Source organism: Festucalex cinctus, chromosome 13 (assembly GCF_051991245.1).
Source record: "Festucalex cinctus isolate MCC-2025b chromosome 13, RoL_Fcin_1.0, whole genome shotgun sequence".
Classification (NCBI taxonomy): domain Eukaryota; kingdom Metazoa; phylum Chordata; class Actinopteri; order Syngnathiformes; family Syngnathidae; genus Festucalex; species Festucalex cinctus.
The window spans coordinates 3,571,820-3,594,008 of record NC_135423.1 but is presented as its reverse complement, the minus strand read 5'-3'; the positions used below and the strand labels follow the sequence as shown (position 1 = coordinate 3,594,008).

General features: G+C 38.4%; 2 protein-coding genes across 4 annotated transcripts; both read left to right on the top strand.

Moving 5' to 3' along the window:
• The first annotated feature begins 1,135 nt into the window (after nt 1-1,135).
• LOC144033310 (capZ-interacting protein) lies at nt 1,136-14,164 on the top strand. Of its 2 annotated transcripts, XM_077541353.1 has the most exons (6): nt 1,136-1,389; nt 10,577-10,660; nt 10,749-10,820; nt 11,438-11,515; nt 12,060-12,278; nt 13,739-14,164. In XM_077541353.1, exons 1-6 carry the CDS (start codon nt 1,384-1,386, stop codon nt 14,042-14,044), a joined length of 765 nt encoding a protein of 254 aa, XP_077397479.1. In that variant the 5' UTR covers nt 1,136-1,383; the 3' UTR covers nt 14,045-14,164. The 2 variants fall into 2 exon arrangements, with proteins under 2 accessions (XP_077397479.1, XP_077397480.1); XM_077541354.1 differs by lacking the exon at nt 10,577-10,660 and having other exon boundaries at nt 1,137-1,389.
• A 155-nt stretch (nt 14,165-14,319) lies between these two features.
• c15h3orf52 (chromosome 15 C3orf52 homolog) lies at nt 14,320-21,154 on the top strand. 2 transcript variants are annotated; one of them, XM_077541356.1, is made up of 8 exons: nt 14,320-15,936; nt 16,993-17,070; nt 17,346-17,411; nt 17,525-17,657; nt 18,740-18,900; nt 19,584-19,654; nt 19,744-19,947; nt 20,919-21,154. In XM_077541356.1, exons 1-7 carry the CDS (start codon nt 15,880-15,882, stop codon nt 19,931-19,933), a joined length of 756 nt encoding a protein of 251 aa, XP_077397482.1. In that variant the 5' UTR covers nt 14,320-15,879; the 3' UTR covers nt 19,934-19,947; nt 20,919-21,154. The 2 variants fall into 2 exon arrangements, with proteins under 2 accessions (XP_077397482.1, XP_077397481.1); XM_077541355.1 differs by having other exon boundaries at nt 19,744-21,154.
• Nucleotides 21,155-22,189: the final 1,035 nt, after the last annotated feature.

Sequence of the window (22,189 nt, the reverse complement as noted above, 5' to 3'; positions counted from 1 at the left end):
ACGTGGTTTGTTTTTGCGTGACCAAAAAGTGTCAGCAAGCCTCCCTTCCTTTTGACCTCCAGTGACCCCAGTCAAATACTTTTATAGCTCAGATTGACACTGAAAGACACGTAAATGAAATAAATTAAAAGTATTTAATTTTTTTGATGGTCTAGTTTTATGATAATGAATTTATGATTTTATGATTACGACAAAAAAGAAGTCTGAGTTAATAAATGAGTAAGGTACAAAACATTCAGCCCTTGAAAGACATGCAATTAACCTCATGAACACCAGAGGGCGCTAAAGTAAAATGTTGCTTTCGCTTCCCTCCGAATTCTCAAACGTTTTACCTAAAATATTAATTTTATTGCAAGACACTGAATCATATAAAGGTTAAATAAATAAAAAAAAAGTTACGTCAAGAATTTTTTCAAAACAAACTCTTAAATCGCAAATATTAGTGGTTCCAAATAATTGAACTGTACTTAAAGCCTTGATTCTTACGCGCACCAATAGAGGGAGCCAGCGTACTACTAGTTGTCCCCATGCCACACATTGACAATTTGTCAACAACATCAAATGTCATTTTCAAGTGGATGCAGATGTGTCGCGTGCGCACATCACAGCCTCCAGTCTTCACATGAATGAGCCACTTCCTGTTTGCCCGCTTGTGGCCCCTGCATGAAGACGCTCACAACAACAATAACAACAGCAACACGTGATTTAATTTGTCACGAGTGGCTTTTTTTTTTTTTATGTGACCAAGATGAAGTCATGTGACCGATGGTGATCGTCATTTCCTGCTGTGTATCACCTCTGATGTTTTATGGCTAAGGCAAATAATAAATTTAAACTGATAAATGAAACGAATTATAATGATCAGCATCGTTTTAATCCCCCAAAGTGAAACGTAATGTAATATAAATAATTGCAGCTAATGTAGTTTGAACACCATTCACTATAAATGGTAATGGTAGCTCTGTATGTTTCAAAATGAGTGTAAAATGGATCAATACATATATATTTTTTTAACGGTGTCCATTTTAAAGCGAGAATTTTTTAGAAACTCAGAAACTTAGTTGGTAGGAAGTGGTGGCTTTTTTTTGCCCTATTATTTTGAAAGAGGCTTAAAGGAAGTAGTATTACTCAAGATAACTACTTGATAGTTCAAAGAACAGCAGCGTGAGTAAAAGTCGTCTTCCTCCTCCTCCTCCTCCTCCTCGTCCATGCGGCTCATTTATGTCCATATATAAAAACACGGCTGCACTCTTCTTGTCACATGAACTTTTATTTTGTATTTATTTATATTACAACACTCACGAAATAAATCACTAAAAAAAAGAAGAAGAGAAAGAACAGAAGAACAAGGTGGGGAACATCGCGTGAGGAAGATTCTCGAGGATGGAGGTAACAACTCACAATGACGTTCTTGTACTGAAGCATTTTTCTTAATACCATTTCCTTTCATGTGTCTGTTTTTTTTCTAATGCAATAAAATACAATAATTACAAAATAGTTTTAGTGAAATGTCAACTAAAACATGTAAACAAAATTAATTAGCATCTATTCTATTCTTAATATGTTAGCGTAGCCTTGCAGGTTAAATATGATTTTTTTTTTTTTTTTTTTTGGTCGTATTTATTTTTGTGAGGTTTTTTTTTTTTTTTTTTTTAAGATTAGATTAAAATTTTCAAGTCATATCATTTGGTTTGTAATTATTGAAACTGTGATTTATTTATTTTTTGGTATTGGTGCATTGTCAGGTTGCTCCTCTGGGCAAATCAATGCAAAGCTCATGCTCAGGAATTTTTATTTTATTTTTTTAAGCATGTTTTTATTTGTTGGTTTACAGCCAAATTACTAACTTGCAACTTCAGAAATCTTGGACCTTGGGTTTTTTGAAAGATGCCATATATTATTGTTACGTTAAGTGTGAAAAAAAAAAAAAAAAAAAAAACTTTATGTCAAACAACTAGCTTAGCCACATGAACCTGTAGACACTGTCCAAAAACAAGTTTACCACTTTGGTACTTTCAGTCAAATAACTAGCTAGCCATCAATCAGAGCAAACAGGAGCGCTTGTTGGATGTCCTGGATTTGTTGGGGGGAAAAAAATGTCTCTCTGGTGCTCTTCAGTTAAGGGATCCACAAAGCATGTCCAAAAAAAGAGGGAAAAAAACTGAGGCACTCAAAGGGTTAACATATGAAAGGCCTTTATTACAACATGGCCAGTTGGCCATGTTGTAATAAAGGCCTTTCACGTGCTAACCCTTTGAGTGCTTTTTTTTTTAACTAGCTAGCTATTTTTGCTTGTTAAACATTCAGTCGATTAACAAGCTAGCCGTGTTAGCCTGTAAACGCTCAGTCAAATAACGAGCGTGCCACTTTTAGCCTGCAAAGATTCAATGAAATAAATGAGCTCATTCCTTGCTCCATGTATTTATTTAACGTAAAAAGTACATTTGAAGTACATATTGTTCCTGGAGCTGCACTTGGTCTGTTAAACTGTAAGTATTTGACTTTTTTTTTGTTTTTTTTGTTTGGCTACTCCTCTGTGGTATTTCCCTGACAGCTTTTTTAGCGGCCTCCTCCCTGTAACAGCAAAACAAGCTTTTTTTTTTTTTTGGTAAAGTAATTCCCAAGTGTTTCGTGTGTGTCATGAGGGTCCAGCCTGCGGCATGTGAGCCAGAACAGGATCTGATTGTGACACCAGATTCTCCGAGTTGTTGACACTGCTGGAGAAACAAAAGTACAGTTACGTTACTTATGTAATGTTGCGTCATGATAAGTCATTTGACTTGTTTTTGGACCCGGCAATGCCGTAGTACTGTCGACCTCTTGATTGGCGGCAGATGTCGCGTCAGCCATGTTATGTTTACAGGGTGGACGCCTGTACTGTAATCGGAAACACATGAAAGGAAAAGTTTACTGAGTGAACACAATAATGCGTACAATTAAACAATATATATCAGCTTACTCCGATTACTGCTGGCAATCAGTACAAGGTGTAACCCACCTACTGCCCAGAGCCAGCTGAGATAGGCTCCAGCACCCCCCACGACCGATAAGTGTGCCAAGAAAATGGATGGATGGATATATCAGCTTTTTTCTTTTTTTTCTTTTTTTACGAATGAGCGACCGCAGTACTGTGGGTTCTCTTTAGGAAAGTACAACCAAAACAGTTTTTACTCATTTTAGGATTGTGCTACATGATTAATTTTTCTTTTTTTTTTTATGATGATGATGCGGCGTCAATAGTTTGTCTTCTTTTTTTATGAAAGTTGAACAACAAGATTCTAGTTTGTTTTCTTTTCAGGAAATAACATTTGTGATTTGTCTTTTTTTTTATTATTATTTTTTTTTTAAGAAAAAGTACCTCAATAATGAGTATTTTTAAGAACGAGCATAGTCAATACTTTGTCTTCTCTTCAGCAAAGTGCACCACTCGTAGTTTTTGTTCTTTTTAGGAAATTGAAACATAAATACTGTTGTCCGCTTTGGCGTGTCGTGATTGTTTTTCCGTTTAGTCAAGTTATGTGAATAAATAGTTAAAACCTTATTTGTGTCTGCGCCTTTGGGATCCAAACTTCGAGCACCGCAACAAGTCCGTCCTGTTACGTGTGGATGAGGTGCAAACTACTCGGGGAAAGTACAGAGTTTGGCCTTTATTTATTTATTTATTTATTTATTTAACATTCAGAGGAAAACACAACAACTAGCTGGTTTGCAATATTAGCTAGTAGTTAGTAGGGGTGTGAATTGCCTAGTACCTGACGATTCGATTCGTATCACGATTCACAGGTCACGATTCGATTCGATACCGATTAATCCCGATACGAATTTATAAGTCGATTGTTGCGATTTTTTTTCATTCAAATTTAGAAAATACTAATCAGTAAGCTTGTAGAGTGTAAGATTTATATGAAAATGTATTTATTTATCTGAAATTTCAGTCTTATAGAGGTTGTAATCTGTTTCATGTTTGAACAGCATTAAAATAAAATATTAAGGCTTAATGTTCCGTTCATATAACATTCTTCCATGCTCAAGGTGTGAATCCTAACCCGAAGTCAGACGTTTTGTTGAATATTTTTCCATTAAAAATGGAAGTTTAAAAATCGATTCACACACACACAAAAAAAAAAAAGGCAATGATGATAAGACGTTGAATCGGTAAGACTACCGAATGAACAATTCTGAGCTCTTTAAAAAAAAAAAAAAAAAAAAAAAAAAAAATTTGAATCGCACGATGTAGTATCGCGATATATCGCCGAATCGATTTTTTTTTTTTTTTTAAACACCCCTAGTAGTTAGCTAGTTTGTATATTTGGTGGTTTGGAATGAGGTTTGAAGGCTGTATTGTGTGTTCCAATCGTCTCACATTTTCCTCCGACGCCTCCTTCTTCTTCCAAAATAAAACCGTTTCTTGCAAACCACATCAACTTTCTATTTCTACTAATGGGAGGGCCAGACAACAGTCGCGCAATGTGACTGGATTTGCGCTGCACGAAGCGGGGCAGGGCGGAGGCTCGGGAAAAACTCATCATTTCCACCGCTGCTAAATTGTTCTTAAGGAGAATCCTGCATCCTGCTGGTCGGATTCTGGCTCGCTGTGAAGCTTTTCCAAAAGTCTGATGATGATGATGATGTCATTGATTTATTTATTTTTTATTTTTTTTGCGCTCTGTCTGCTGCCTTTGCAGGTGTTAGCGAAAATACAGCATTCGTTGACACCCCACTTAAAAAGAATTGCCTGCACGTGCTACAAAATAGCGGCAAAGCACAAGTTTTGTCTAAATGAAGCTCCTCAACTCACTTCAACATAGTTCGTTGGCTAACAGGAAAGCAGTAATTGGTGTCAAAAGATTATTTTGACGGTACTCAGATTGATATAGATTAGGAAGGTGCTAAATTTAGCCTGTGTTAGCGGAGGTTACAAAGCAACTTTGCTACATTTGTGCTTTTTTTTTTTTTTTTTTTTTTTTTTTCCCTCTGCTGAGTGGCTTTTAAAAAGTGCAAGCTACCAAATAACTGAGGCCTCATATTTTTTTTTATTTTTTTTTTTGTTTCGTTTTTGTTTGTAGACCAAATAATCAGTTAGATAATGTTTTGGCTAATGTTGCGAGCTTGAAATTCTATTAAAGTAGTTTGGGATCAAGTTCATTTATTTACATTTTTGCCATATAAAGCACATTTTAGTAAGCGTCAATGAGTCACATTTGTTCCCCCCCTTTTTTATGTTTTATTTAATTTTTTTTATTTTATTTTTTTTTGCAAAAGCAAAACGGCGGCAAAGACTCTCCATAACTTTGGTTAACAACTCAAGCTAAACAATTCTTCAACATACTTCATGGACACCAATTACTACTTTCCTATTAGCCTGGGATTTGGCGCTATCTTGTGGTAAATTAGGGTCTTGCAGATAAGAGTATAAAAAGTAAATGAAAAAGGGAGATGATAGCGAATAATTGTTGAATTTGTTACTTGTGCAGAATTACTTAAATGTTTGACACTGCCATCTACAGGCATGGCATAGGTACTGCAGCCTATTTTCTTTTTCTTTTTTCTTTTTTCTTTTTCAAATTTCCCCAAATCCGTTTGAACCGGGACTTCCATTTTCCTCAATCGTTGTGTAAACTTACCCCAAAATGTACGTGTAATGTGTTTTCTTAGCCCGCTATCAGCAAAGAGTCAGAGCCTGCGCCTTGCGAGTTTCCGCGTGCTCTTCAGAGATAGTCGGGGTGGGAACCACCGAGCCATGGATAAGCAGGCCCGAGAGGAGGAGAGACCCAAAGAGGCCAAATTGAGGGACGTCCAGTGACGACGTGCAGACTCAGCTTGAAAAAGTTCATCTGCAGGTTGTTGTTGTTGTTGTTGCAGGAGGAAATGTGGTTATCTCCACTTTATCGCCGGCTTCCTCAAGCAGCCGCTTACTCCAAATGTGCCGACCGGCCGCTCGCTGTTGCCTTTTTTGGTAGGATGGAGCTCGAATACGTGCAATCAGTGCTCACAGCAGAGAGGAGAAATTGTCAGTGTTGCTTTTGTGGGTTTGATTTGGTTGTTTCTTAAAATGGACGCCGGGCAGGACAAAAATCAGTTGCTGAAAACAAGTTGAATTCCTTCTGGTGTAGGGCTGCGCAATTAATCAAAATTCAATTATTACATGCAACAAATACAATATCAGTGTAATCGTAAAAAGAAAAAAAAATCGTTAAAACTATTTTTTTTTGTTTAAAACATTTATGCATTTTCACTTTTTAAAATTATAATAATAATTATTATTATTATTGTTATTGTTATTATTAATCCAATGGAACTTGGATAATTATAGTGTTTCAAAGAATTTTATTTGTCTTAATATTTTTTATTCTTTACGTTTAAGCTGTTGAGCAAAGCATCGTTTTTTTTTTAATAGATTTTTATTTTTATTTTTTTTGTGGGGGGGGTCCACTGCTTCCATATCCTGCGATTGGCTGGCAACCGGTCCAGGGTGTACTCCGCCTACTGCCCAAAGCCAGCTGAGATAGGCTCCAGCACCCCCTGCAACCCTTGTGAGGAATAAGCGGTCTAGAAAATGGATGGATGGATGGATGGATGCTTCCATATCCATAACCTGGCAATAGCCAGATGGATTTTACATATCTATCTGATACCTCTCCACAGTAATTTGGTCGGGAAAAGGCGGGACATTCCATACAATAATTCAATCTGATTGGACGATGCGACATTTTACACGTTTGTCTTGACCAATCATGGGTGAAAATTTTGTGTTCATTCTTGTCGAAGTGGGGAAAAGCAGGAACATCTTAGCAGCTCGAAATGCACGAAGCGCCTCTCGCTGTTCAACATTCAACAAGGAAACAGTGAGTCATTCTGCGAGAACAGAATTCATTGTAGCGTCCATGTTGGGTTTGTTTGTTAGCCCCTGCGTCGGCGCTGGCTTCCTGGTTTGGTCACAGCGGCTTATCCCGCCCCCAAACGCAATGTCGCTCTGTGATTGGTCCGACCGTAACGGCGCTTATCAGCAGGAGCGGTACAAGACATATTCTCCGGAGTTTGTCTATCGCCACAATTCGTCTTGCGATAGCAACGTTACCATATCCACGGGCTCTCTCAAGTTTATCAGAAAAGCCACAGCCAGAGACAAGAGCCTGCTTTGTGTGGTCTTCTGTCTGGTCATACGGGAAAGCGTCATACGCACGTTGAAAGAAAAGAAAAAGAAAAAGAAAAAAGCCTCCCGCCGGGGGTTTCATCCTTATCTTGTGACGGACAAAAGCTTATCGAAACATTTCCCACGAGCTGCACGTGGAAAGTGACTTGGGGCAGAAAACAGACGAAAATTGTGATTGCTTACTGGAGGGTTTGACTTGAAAAGAAAGGCACTGTTGTTTTTCACCATGTTCCAAAGTGGCGCATATGACAAGAAGAAGCACGATCAAACGGCAACAGCGTCAGCAGTGTTGTTTGGTCACGTGAGGTCGAATGTTGGACGACGCTGTCGGATGGAATCAAACATTCCCCAAATCGCCTCAAGTCGTCAAATTCCGGCTGCGTCACCGTAGCCACGCCACCGGACTTCTTATGCCACTAAGATCGTAGAGATTGTTCTGTTGCGCAACTAAATAAGAATCGTTTGCCCCCTTTTGTGTCAATTATTTATATTGTGGCCAATAAGAGGCTATTTCAGTTCATGCCTTATGAAAGAATTATGGCATTGGCATCATAACAGGACCTACAAAAACAAAACAAAAACATCTCAAAGAAACCACGCGCTAAAATTGTTGAAAGCGCTTTATAATTGAAAATGACTTAACTTGACCTGAAAAGGTAGTCGGCCATTTTGGTTTAAAGCAACCATTTTGGGTGAATTTCGTATCTTATAGTTGGATGAATTTCTACAGGGAAAATTGGCCCAAATGAGCCTGAATAGGAAGTAGATTAGGGATGTAACAATAACTGCAATATCGTGATATTGTGATATTAATACCGCCACTGTTAAAGTCCGGTTGATTTCCATTTGTGCAGGTCTAGCACCCTCTGGTGTCAGATTTTTATTTATTTTTTTAATATTTTTATTTTTATTTATTTTTTTTTGCAAGTTTTTTATATCTTGATGTTTGAATACATAAAGCAGATATGCCACACTGTTAAATTGCAAATTTTTTTTTTTTTTTTTTTTTTTTTTTTTTTTTTTGCATCAGCATCAAATATGTGCGTAGCTGTGACGTATTGACCATCTTTGGCAAAATCTCAACACTGGAACCGACTTGTACCTTTTTCCCAAGGTTTCCTTATATAGACGTGCTTTGTCGTTGGATGGATTTTTAGTATGTTCCAGATGTGTTCGGCCCATCCAGGGACCCCCTCGGTCCCAGGGGCCAAACAAGACTGGGGGGGGGGGGTTAGCCATCCAAGCTTGGCAGACTTTGTTACGGGGGCTTTTTCCCAGGCCTGTCCTGCCCCCAGAAATAGTTTGTTGCGCTCCGTCAAGCGAAAATTCCCACTCCAGCTCCACATACGTGCAGCTGATTGCTAAATATGGCGAGAATCAGGCGTGTGCTGGGAAAGACAACATGTAAGAGTACGTCATCAAACATGTGAGTTTGTGATCACATCCAAACAAGCTGACATCATCACAGCTTGGGAAGGATTGTCAATCAGATCAAAAGTATAAGAACAAGAAACAACTGTGTTCATTTTGAAATATCTCAACATAACGGTAACGGTCAACATTCTTTGTGTCATTCTCACTACATGCCTGTCACTTCCTCTCAGGCCATTTGTCATTCATTTAAAAAAAAAAAAAAAAAAAAACTTATCCCAAATATTTGACCAGACAGCACCTTTCTGAATGTAGCATATTTTTGAACGGAGAAAATTGAACCAAGCAACGTCTTTGGAAGCAAAACAATAAGTGTATTAGCCGTGAAAATGTTCAAAGCTTATGTATATTAATTTTGACTAAAGCTGACAAAACATTTTCAGACCAATTAGCAACTTCTGAAGCAAAGAATTCAATATTGGCCAGGAAAAAGTTCAGTTCAAGTTTTGTTGTGGATTTTCTCTTCATTTTCTTTCTAAAGTTAACCAAAAAAAAAAGACCAACTTCTGAAGTAAAAAATTTGGCTCAATTTTATTTTTATTTTTTTGTTACCCTTGTAAAAAATACATTTTTCTTGCCAGTGCAATTTTTTTTTTTTAATTTGTCAGACTCGGATTGCCACGGATTCCTTTTACATGCACCTGGCTATTTGGTGACGGAAGGTAGACTCGACTTTAGACCTGCTAGGTCTAAGTTGTGGCGCATGCGGTGTACCGTCCAGGTGGGGGCCAAAATAGGGTAATGACTGTTGCCGTTACTTTCAACAGTTTATATCATAATGAATTAATTGATTTAATTAATTAAATTAATTAAGCCAGCTGGGATAGGCTCCAGCACCCCCACGACCCTTGTGAAGAGCAAGCGGTTGAGAAGATGGATGGACGGAAATAGCTAGCTTTCATCATTATTCACAAATCTATTGAGAACACTGGGGGGAAAAAACTCGTTGCAACATGGCCGTGGCTGATCTCTTATACTCTGCTGCCACCTGCTGGCAATTTTTTTTAATAAAAACTATTGCTGTAAGTGACCTCTTCAGGTCAGAAGCTGCATCAGTCTTCTCTATGCTCTTGCATAAAAAAAGAAACATTAAAAAAAAAAGAAAGTATAAATATGTTTTTGGGAGTGAAGGAAAAAGTATTAAAAAACGTATTTATACGTTTTTGGGTTTGATGAGTTAATTATCAGCGCATCAGATGCTATAATTGACTATGAAAATTGGTAAATGACTGGTGAAGGAAAACAATTCATGCATCAATCAACTGTAAAAATGTTGAGAGTATTTCTAGGCGAGGTCGTTGATACTCAAAACATTTCTCGAAGAAGTAATCCGAGTTTATTGGCCAGGAAGGAGTTTAAACTTTTTGGTTTAGTTTCTCTACAGTTCTGACAAAAATTTAACAACAACATCTGACCCAACAGTGATTTTTTTTGAAGTAGTGTTCAGCAGTCATGAAAGTGTCAAAGAGTATGTAGGGGTGGGTGGTCCAGTGGCGTTTTTCTGGCCCGTGGTTGAGGGCGTCGTCAGTTGACTCTCTGATGTCATGCGTTTGGGCGGCGGCGGTGAGGTCATGCTGACAACATGACTGGAGGGGGAGAAAGAACCGTCAAAATAAAGCTCGGGATTAAAGTGTCCGTGTCTAACTTGGGTGATACTTTGTGTGTACGTTGCCATGGGTTACGCCTGGAAGTGTGGGTGCGTGCCGGCAGGCGGGAGGGGCGAGCGAGCGTTCTCATCTAAAGAAATGGAGGCGGCTGCTTGCTTGAACAGCTGTGGAACCTTTGAGGAAAATTTGAAATCTAGTTCTGTAAATAGTGACATCAGTTAGCATGACGCAATGATTCCCTTCCATTTGTTATAATGAGACAGTAATTGATTAGCAAATAAAATGAACAATAATCCAACTTGTGTTCTTTTTTTTTCCCCCGCGTTTTTCTTGTATGTTTACTGAATGTTTGTTTGTTGTCTTGTGTGCGTTGTCGCCCAACAAGGATTCTCCAGCCAAGCTATCGGTGGCTGAGCTGGCTGTCAGGTTCAAAGGTCATATACTACCCGTGCCCGTTGCGCACGATGAGGTTAGATGAGTTAGCTTCAATATATTTTACCGGAGTTGGACTATAGCAACACACATTTGCATTGTCATCGTCTTGTTTTGTTTTGCAGTCGCCCTTTCGACGAAAGCCTCCGCGTTCGATCAAGTTTCCCAACCGGAAAGATGATGTGCAAGAATCTCATGTGAGTTTTTCTTATTCTTTTCTAACTGTACGGGTCAAATTTGACCTGTTTTGACATTTGACAACAATAAAATGGAGATTTGATGGCGTGACACAAAATACATACAAATAAAAACCACAAAAGGGATGTTAGATTTAAATTAGGGGTGTTAAAAAAAAAATCGATTCGGCGATATATCGCGATACTACATCGCGCGATTCTCGAATCGATTCAAGAATCAATTTTTTTTTTTTTTTTTTTAGGATTCACACCTTGAGCATGGAAGAATGTTATATGAACGGAACATTAAGCCTTAATATTTTATTTTAATGCTGTTCAAACATGAAACAGATTACAACCTCTATAAGACTGAAATTTCAGATAAATAAATAATACATTTTCATATCAATCTTACACTCTACAAGCTTACTGATTAGTATTTTCTAAATTTGAATGAAAAAAAATCGCAACAATCGACTTATAAATTCGTATCGGGATTAATCGCTATCGAATCGAATCGTGACCTGTGAATCGTGATACGAATCGAATCGTCAGGTACTAGGCAATTCACACCCCTAATTTAAATGGTGTGAATTTCAATCCCTGCTTGGCTTTGATGATTGCGTTTTGTTTCCCAGACGAACACGAACGGAACCATCCCCACGAGTCCTGTTCAAATCCGGATGAAGAACTCCTCCGTCATCGGGAGACTTCAGGTACTGCGCCGCTGCCCCCTGCTGGTCAAGCACGGCCACTACACTTAAGTCAGGCTTGCGAGGGGGGGTTGCGGGTGACGGGTGACGGGTTTGGATGGCGCACTTGTCCCTGTTGAGCTCAGATTAACGAGTTCATAATGGGATCAGGGCCCCGGCGGGGCCTCTAAGCGAGGCTCCTAATCGCCAGCCTCGTCACACGCTCGCCGGCAGCCATGGGACAAAAGGGCTGCCGATTCTCCCTCTTCTTCTTCTCGCCGGTGCAGGTAGGACGGATGTTTTCCGGTGGGCTATGAGATATTGGAAATGCATTTTTGCTCATTTGATTCACTCTACGCATGTTATAGAGTAGGAGTGTTACATTTATTTTTGCTCACAGTTCATTTCAAGACTGTTGGCTTTATAAAAACACCAGACACTGAGACCAAACATAACTTGTTTTGTTTTCATTGAAATACAAAAAAAAATCAGTGGCATCCAGGTTTTGATTTCTCCATCTTAGCAGACTTAGATTTGACTATATCAATAACAATTTCTCCCCCAACAGGCCAACCTCGCTTTGTCGCCCACCACCTTGCTGCCGTCTGCGAAGAGCCCCGAGGTGACCCGTCAACCCGATTCGCCGCCGCCGCCGCCCGCTGCCGTCGCCACGTCGCTGCCCCCCACCCAGCTGTCCGTGGAGGAGGAGGGGGAGGGGGAGGATCAGGAGGACCCCGTCAGCTTCGACAGCCCTCCTGAAGGGGCCTCGCTGCGCAGCTTCCACAAGGTGACGCCGGCGGCGATCGTTTCATCCGACGGAAATGGAAGGAAAACTCAAATAGAGGCCGTTCATTGAGACCGTAACTCAAATGGACCGACAATTTCGTCAAGTGACTAAAACGAAAATGGAAGCAATTCAGTGACGGAAATTCACACAGAAGGAATGAATTGATTTCATGTCATTTAATTGAATTAATGTATTTAATTTTGTCTATTTCATTGTGTAGCTGTAAGATTAATCTCACGCAATTATGCGCTTTATGTTTATTTAGGTGAAAACAAATTATATATAAAAGTTGAAATGTATGCTGAAGGAAAATAACGACTAAATTGTCAATTTAGTCTACTAAAATTGATATTTTTGTCGACTAAAATTGGATTAAAACTAAAATACAACCAGATGACTAAATTATGGCTAAAACTTTTAACTTTAGTCAACACTATAACTAAAATAAAAGTAAAATTTGTTGTCAAAAGTAACACTGGACACCGAAAAATATATTGACACCGTTACAGAAGATTTAAAAATTAAAAAAAATGACGGATAATTTGAAAGAAGACTTTATTGAATGTAATTTTAATTTAATGAATTCATTTAATTTTATTTATTTCATTGTACAGCTGTAAGATTCATCTCAAGCAATTATGCACTTTTTTATTTTTATTTAGGTGAAAACATAAATATATATAAGTTGAAATGTATGCCGAAGGAAAATATCGACAACACTGTCAATTTAATCGACTAAAATTGCTCTTTTTTTGTCGACTAAGATTGCTCTTTATTTTCGACTAAAATTGTATTCAAACTAAGATACAACCAGATGACTAAATTATGACTAAAACTTGAATTAATTTTAGTCAAAAGACTATAACTAAAAAAAACTAAATTGAAATTTGTCGTCAATATTAACACTGGACACTGAAAAATATCTTTGTCACCTTTACAGAAGATTTTCCTCAAAAAAACAATATAAGAAAGAAAGACTTTAGCATTTTTCCTTAAAATTGCATTAATTTAATGTCAAATTTCCATTCTTCTCATTTCTAATCTTATTTTATCTTCATTTGCAGTCGATGTAAGTCGGGTAAATCCTTACTGAACAGCAAAAACATGGCGTCCCGCTGTTCGCTTTTGTAACCAATGAATGGCCCCCGTGTATTTGGAGCGCACACGTGTACTACAGTGTGTATTTTCTGCTCTCACCTTGACACGGACACGCCCGCCCGGCTATTTGCGGCGCGAGCGGCGACGTCACACGGTGCCCGTTGGCGTGTTAGCTCGGCAGGTGTCGCGCGGCTCAGATTAGCCGCAGAAGCTAGCCTCAATCCTATTAGCCTTTCATGTTACGCCGGGTGGGCGGAAGAGTTTGTGAAGATCTCACTCGCACGCAACAGACTTGCCGCAATGTGGAATGAATGAAATGCAGTCGAGTAAAGTTAACCTTTGCCCCCCCCTACGTCTTCCAGACTCGAGTCCGGCTGTCCTTCAAGAGGCGTCCGCCCACGAGACAACACAGAAGGGCGGCGGCGGCGGGGGAGGAGGCGACGCCCTTCGGCGGCATCCGGTCACCATGTGAACTGCACTCGCCCGAAGCCAACGGGGACGTCATTTTTCAGTGCCCGGACCGGGTCGCTCTTGAAGAAGATGAGGGCGATGGCGATGGTGGTGAGGAGGACAGCAGGGACTGTTGTGTGGTGGAGGGGCAAGGGGGGCGAGCAAAGACCCCCCCAGAGGAAGGAGAGGTGACTCGGGAGGAGCAGCAGACGGATTGAGGAAATGCGGACGCGCTCCATTGATTTGTGGACAATGACTTGTGACCTCAAAAAAGCGCACAGATTTTTGGATCTTTAACTTAACTGCTTTGACTAATAAGACAACTCGTCTGCTCTGTCGCCCTCTTCTGGTCATTTATAGAACTTGCATAAACATGGAAAAGACACGTTGTTCATTCTTACCAATGTAGGAGACAGTACTCAAGTATGGAGGACTAAAGAAATATTAGGGCCACACTGAAAATACAAGAAAAAAATGACATAAAAGATTAAAGTTGTAATTTTATGAGAAAAAAAGTATTTTTAAAAAATATTTTAAAAAGTATTTTAGATATTTCAAAAAACTTGTATACTAAGTAGCTTCAAGTTGTAATTTTAAGAGAATAAAGTGATCATATAATACATAAAATATACATCTTTTTATTTAAAAAAAAAACACTTGTTTTAAGATTACAACTTTAATGTTAAAAATATCCATCTTTTTATGTATGTATCGGGCCAACTTTTTTTTCCCTTAAAAATAAACAATTTATTTTCTTAGTCATACACCTTTCTTTTATTATTAAAACGTTAAATAGCATTTTTGGGGTTTTTTTTTTGCGAAGGTAAACCACTTTTTCTTGAACATGCGATTTTATTCTTGTAATCCTACAACTTTGTTATTGTAGTCTTGCAACATTAATCTCAGAATTATAACAACCTCTCTGGAAAATAAGTTTTTGTAATATTTTGTTATTCTCATAATATTGCAAATCTAATGCCCAAAATATACATCTTTAATACTGTAAATATAATTACCTATTATCTCAAGATTATAGCTGCATTTCCACCTTTATTCTTGAAAATATATATTTTTCCCTCTTTAAAATACACAACTACAATAAGAATTTAGGGCACATCATTTTTCCACAATTTAAGTTAATTCTTGTAATATTACTAGTTCAAGCTCGAAACGAAATACATGCTTGTTTTTTGTAAAATTGCAACATTGATCTTGTAGTGCATTATTATTTTGTCTTTTCAGTGTGGCCTTAGTTTTCAGGGGAAAAAAATAGCTACCATTTGTAGAGATGTAGGCTGAGACAAATATTTTTGAATTATATTTAATAAATATTTTTTGCAGAATTAAACAAAAATTACAGCATCACAAACACCCGCAATAATATTCTTGCATAGTTTTTCCTGTTGTGCTTGTCTTTTATTTTAATACACATCAGACTGGATTCGGGCACGGGCCATTAAAAGCTATGCACAATAATAAACAGTTTACTGTTTGTGACTGTGTGACATAAAAATCTAACTTGAAGTGTATGCTGAACCTAAAATAAATGCAAAAACTAAAAATACATGTTGCAAGAGTCGCGTAGCGCCATGTTACGGTCCAACAGTAGTTGACAAAACAGAATCAGTGCCTCGGAAAACAAGCTAGAAGTTAAACAGATTTAGGGAAAAAAAATCCAAGGCAAATTACAAACGTTTCATACGTTGCACGTTTCACTTCCGGGAAAGTGACCAATCAGAGCGCTCAGGTGTTGACGTGCGCTGACACGACGCGATGACTGAAACCAACCTGAACCTGCGCCCTCGCTCTCACCTGTCTGTTGGTCGGCTTATGTTGGTGGTTCGGCGGTAGGGGGAACGTCGAGTTTCTCACGTGGGTTCTAAACCCGTTTTCGACTTTTCAGTCCGAACCGAGACCAGCTTTTCGACTGTGCTTTCATCTTTCGTCCTTAGACATTTACTGCCACCCGCGCGAAGTTCAGTTTCGTAGTCGTCGACACATTTCCGGGTTTGAAAAAAAAAAACTGTTGTTGTTTTTTCGCTCTTTGGGCAACATGGCAGTTGAGCTGCAAACATTTAAAACGAATGGGAGCGACGCCGTGGGCCGTTTGGTGAGTAATTGATCATTTATTTTTCCAAAAAGGACACAAACGCTTGACCGCACTTCCAGTCTCATAACATAATCATTTTTTCTGGTAATTGCAGTTTATTACCAAACGTCTCATTAAGTGGTCGATTGTTGTGGCTTTTGCTGCAAAATGGCCTGTGTGGTGATAATAGACTGCAAGTCAGGACAAATAAACCAATTAGAGACTCATTTGTTACATTTCATAGTTCCACTTTGTGTCTATCAAAGTGCTTGTTGTGCATCTCAAACTGTATTTATTTGATATTATAGTCATGTTGTGACTCAATTATATCGATTTTAGTCTCGAAAATGTTTTTGGTCTTATAATATTACAACTTGATTACAAAAACGTATATCGTAATTTAAGACTGTTTTGTTAAAAAAAAAATAACCTTGAAAAAGTGTAACTTAAATATTGCAACGTTACAAAATTAATTGAAAAAAACATTTTCCCCTAACAAATAAATGCATTTTTTTTCTAACAAGAAATAACGTGTCTTTATTTGTGTTATTTAACATCATAAATGCACATCTTTATTCTTGTAACATTACAACCATAACATTCCAGCCAGAAAATATTGAACTTTTTTCTTTTTTTTTTTTTTTGAAAATATAAAAATGATTACCTAACTAGCATGACATAATTGACATTTAAAAAATGTTTTCATAAATCAAGAGAAAAGCCACAAGAAATTCACTAAAGAAGAAGATTGGTTGCCTTGGTTAAACTTTAGTAGATGATCATAACCTCGATGATTGCCTCATAGAAAAGAAAAACTCAATTTTTAGCAGATTCGTGCTAAGTATTTTTTTTTTTTTATTGATATTGCAACAGTAAGTTCAAAATGACATGCTTTTATTCTACGCTTATTGAAAATGTGTGGTTGTTGTGAATCAGCCAGTTGTATGTATGCAATGCAATATACAATACAAATTTAAAGTGTTGAAAAATGTTAGGTTTTATTGTCAGTTCTGAAATATTTTTAGTATGATATGTATTATTATTTAGTATTTTTAGTTACATTTGTGTGATTGTCAGGTGAGCACGGGCAACGGCGACAATCACGCCTACAGATGCCTCGACACGGCCGAGGGAAGCGGGCTGCTGAGCGCTCAGGTGAGCCCGGACACAACAAGTCGTCATACAGGAAGTGGTCATATCATGCACAGGAAGTGGCCCAATACAGGAAGTGGTCCAATACAGCAAGTTCCCCCCCCCCACACACGCTGGGAAATTTCTCATGAACTGTGCAACAGACGTGCATATTTTTTTTTTAAGTGTTTGTCAGACACATGATTCACCACGCTGACCAAAAATGACGACGTCATTCCAAAGGAAGGGGGCCGAGCTTTGGAAGCATGTGCGTTTATGTGTATATGTTGTTGTTTCAGAACGGTTACAACGGTGACACGATTGTTTCAGGATGGGAAGCACGTGAGGTATTCTCAGCTTCTCAGGTCTGACTTCTATTCGCATTATTATTATTATATCAATATTTGTCTGTCTGTCCGTCCGTCTATCCCTCTTTCGTCAAGTGTCTGACTTCCTCTGCTGTTTGCGCTTTTGTCAGGAGAGCGCGGTGCGCAAAGCGAAGCGGGAGCTGTGCGAGGTGGTGCACGGCAGAGTGCGCCTTTGGATGCTCGTCGTCTTCCTCGCCGCCGCCATCGGCGCCGTCGTCCTCGTCTCGCTGGCCGTGTGCGCAGGTAACGAACGCCTCAAAAGGAAAACTTCATCTTCAGCATCACAACACCACACGCGAGAGGTTGGGAAAACTCCTGCGTGAACATCTGAAGCAGGGTTGGGAAAATGGTTGAGATTGAAATGTGACTGATGGGCCAGGTCAACCGACCCAAACCAATTATTTATATCAATTTTTAAAGATGAATATGTAAAATTCCTTATTTGACTTGTTTTGTTTTATTATATATATATATATATATATATATATATATATATATATATATATATATATATATATATATATATATATATATATATATATATATATATTTAATTTTATTTAATTTATAGTAACTAAATTAAGCAATTATTTGGTGATAGAAAGTAATATTTATTTATTAATTATTGTACATTAAATCAATACAATAAATTGTTTTTTATTAATTATAGATTTTTAGAAAATGCCATAAATTGTAGTATTTCTTAACTACTGTAATTGTAACATTTATTTACAATAACTAAATGAAATCAAAATAAAATATACTGATCATCATTTTAAATGTAATTTTGTAAAATAAATACATTTAAATTTGAAGCAGTATAACTAATGGATGGATGATTGCAAAGTGTATCTGTAAAATTGTTTATTTTCATATTTTTGTGTTATTTACATATAAATAAATACATAAATTAAATAACCAGTTATTTAAATAATAATAATTCTGCCAAATGTTAAATATGTAAGACCTATGAGAAAATATATCTATATTTTAATATTTACAATGTAAAATACAACCACTTATTAAATAAAAAAAAACTGTTAAATGTAATAACCACTAACCACTATTTGAAAAAAAATACAGAAATATGAAATTAATATGTAAAATTGTCTATTTCACTAATAGTTTAATGATGTTCTTTCCAATAAATCGATTAACCAATTATTTAATGCCATACATAAATAAAACATGAGTGAAGAAATTTTAGGATGGCAGTGATGGCAAAAAGCAAACACGTGATGCTAACCATAGAACAAGACACGGAACTTCCAATTCGGTGAACTATGACAACAGATTTTCCTGTTTGGCCCGTCTCCCCCGCGCAGCCGTTCACGAGGACGTCGACGAGAAGTTCGACCGCTCGTCGTTCCGAGTTGCTCGCCTCTTCAACGGCAGCTTCAGGCTGCCCGGCCTCGCCTTCAACGAGGACCTCCTCAGCGTTTCGTCCAATCAGAGCCGAGCCATCGCCAGCGACCTGCGAGACACGGTGAGACCGCCACGGAAATTATACTTTTTTCTTTTTTTTTTTCCTTAACTAATTTGCTCCCAATAACGTGTAAATACGTTTTTTTTTAAATGTTCTAAGTGTCCCAAAGACGTATTTATATGTTGTTGTTTTTTTGTTTTGTTTTTTATGCTAGAGCATACAGAAGGCTTTGATGCAGCCTCTCAACTGCAAAGAACGGTTGTAGAAATGGTAGTTATTACACAAACGGCCAGCAGGTGGCAGCAGAGCAAAGGAGATCAACCAGGGCCATGTTGAAAAAAAAGCTCAATTACTTACAATTTTAAATAGATTTGTGAAAACTGATGAAACTTAGCTCTCTTCTAATGCTAATTGCTGCGAAACGGAAACAGATAGAAACATACTTTTTTTTTCCTAATGAAAGAAGAGACTTTAATCTTTCTTTTGATAGGTTCCATATTTTTATAGCAATAGAACACAATATTCTGTCGGCCTTGCAAAATCAGTCAAAATCCAGTAAAACAGCCGGGAGCGAACGGGATTGCGAAATGTGAAAATGGCGGCGAGTGAATGAGTTAAAGGGATTTCTCATTTTCCTTAACTTGAAACTTGCTTGTGGAGCTTTAGCGCTATCATGCTAACTTGCTAATATGCTCGGAATGTGTGGGCGTGTCCCAACCTGATGACCTCCTCTCCTTTTCAAGCTGTCTGACGTGTACACATCCTCCGCCGCGCTTGGACGCTACTTCTACAAAGCGGAAATTTCCGCCCTCCGGTAAGCATGACGTCTCTCACAGACAGTTTTTTTTTGTTTTATGTCTCGAGTTACAAGTACTTGAAGTTTTTGTCCTCGTCCTCCCCCAGCAACGGCTCGGTGATCGCCGAGTACCAGCTGACGTTCGTCATGCCCGAGGAGCAGGAGGAGCGTCTGAGGAGCTTCACGCTGAGCAGGGAGATGGTGTACAACGTGCTCCGGCAGTTCCTCCACGAGCAGGAGAACCGCGGCGCCCCCTCCAACTTGTACATCGACCCCGCTTCCCTCAACATGTCGTGAAGCGGCGTCGGCAGGTGGGTCGTCGTCGTCGGCGGCGGCGGCGACGCCGGTTCTCTTAAAGCGCGCGCGACTCCCACAAGTGCGGGCAAAACCGACCACAAGAGTCGCGCAAAACCAAAGTATTAGCGCGTGACTGTCCAGTTAGCGCACGCGCGACACGACACGTCACGTCACATGATCACGAGCAGCAGTTGGGGGTGAGGTGCAGCCGATCCACATCGTCAAAGTCACATGGTCAGCCAACATGCAGGTTTGTGGGATTCAAACCCAGATCTTCAGCACGGCAAGACAGGCCTCCTCACCACTTTACAATGTGATGTTAATTCACAATAAAAACAAATAAAAAATAGAATAAATTAGTGATTCAGCTTGAATTAATGTTAAAAAAAAAAAAAAAAGGATTATTGATTCCATTTTGGACGCCTTCCAGTGCTGTTCGATGGTTGAACAACAGAGGGCGCTCGTGTTCCTTCTGCAGGGTTTGCTCCACTCTCATTGCTTTCCAAAGTGCACAAGATTTGAGTCATGAGATTTTTTTTAAAATATTATTTTTAATATTTAGCATACCTCACAAAATGTGGACTTGTTTAAGTTCACATTTTGTGTGATGTTCTATAAAAAAAAACAAAAAAAACTTGCATTATGTAATGTGTATATGTAAAATGTTTCCTGTCAAATGACCCCAACAGTGTCCCAAGTTCATATATTACAAGTTGTTTTAAATAATGAATAATTGGTCTCACAAAAAAATGTGGATTTTACATATTGGACTGGGATAACATTATTTTTGTTTTAACTGATACAATAAACTACTTAATAACACTTAAGTTCTCGTTTTGTGAGATTTTTCTTTTTTTTTTTAAATCAAAAAATGTACTTTTTCATTCCTGTCCAGTAAATACAATGTAAAATCCACATTTCGTGCATTTAAGTCAAACATTTTGTGAGATCTTTTATTATTTTAAACAGTGTTTATTTATTGTAGTGTTGGCGTCGTTGGATGTTGCGAGACACTCTTGACTGCCATCCCCGCCCCAAAACCTCCTTTCCTTTCCTGTCAACATGTCAGCGCCGCTAACTGGATTAAAACTGTTTGTGCCAAACTGTCGCGAACAAACACCCTGACACTGTTTTGTATTTATTAATCTAATTACCTCATCGCTGTCCAGATCAATTGAGCTTGTCCTTGACGCTTCCATTAAAGGCTCCAATGTGTGCTGAGTGCGTTTGGCTTTTTAATTTTGTGCCATTCTGCCGCGGAAGGCAAAACGTTACGATCAGCGTAGCACAGCAAATGGAAATATGAGCGATATAATTAAAGACCTATCAATTTGAACACAAATTAATTTTACAGAGCAGTTGCGAACTTGTTAGCACAAAGCTGAAAATGCTAGCGCAATGGCTAGCTTACAAATTTTACAGGCTTGCTAACAGGCACTTCCTGTTTTTTTATGGAGCCACAACCCTGACAATAAGGTTTCAATACCAAACCTTATTGTCAGGGTTGTGGAAAAAGCTGCATTGACATTGAAACAAGTATTGGCATTGTAAAGGGTTGTATTGATAAATAAAATACAAACAAAGAAAAAACACTATTTTCCTTAACCATATTTTTTGTATTATTATTATTTTGATCATTATTATTATTATTACGCTTTCTATTTTTTTGGGGTGTCGCGGTTTTTTCAGTTTCAACTCTGGTTTTCAGTTTCAACTTACTAGCAGTGTTTTAACGTGGAGGGGCGCGCGCGGGTTTGGGGGCGGGGCTTTGACCACAAGGACGTCTTCCAGCTTATCAAGAGAGGGGAGCGCGCCCTCTGTCGGCTAAAGGCAATACCTGAATTCTCTGTGGCATATATATTATACATATTTAGCTAGCGTGCTAAATGGTTTACTGCAGAAACATTAACACTGACGCTGAAGGTTATATGTAGAAAAACAAACAACCAAGCAGTTTAGGAGTTCCTGCTGAACTTTTGTATCCATGAGTCTCTGACGATATGCCACAGGGAAGTCAGGTATTGCCTTTAGCCGACAGAGGGCGCGCTCTCCTCTCCTGAAAAGCTGGAAGGCGTTGTCGTGGTCAAAGCCCCGCCCCCAATCGTGACACTCGAAAACAAAGAGAAAGTGGAAAAAAAATCTGTAGATTGGCATTGAAAAAGACATAATACAAAAAATGTGGTTAAAGAAAAGTGTTTTTTTTTTTTTTATGTATTTTATTCTTCAATACAACCTTTTACAATGCCAATACTTGTT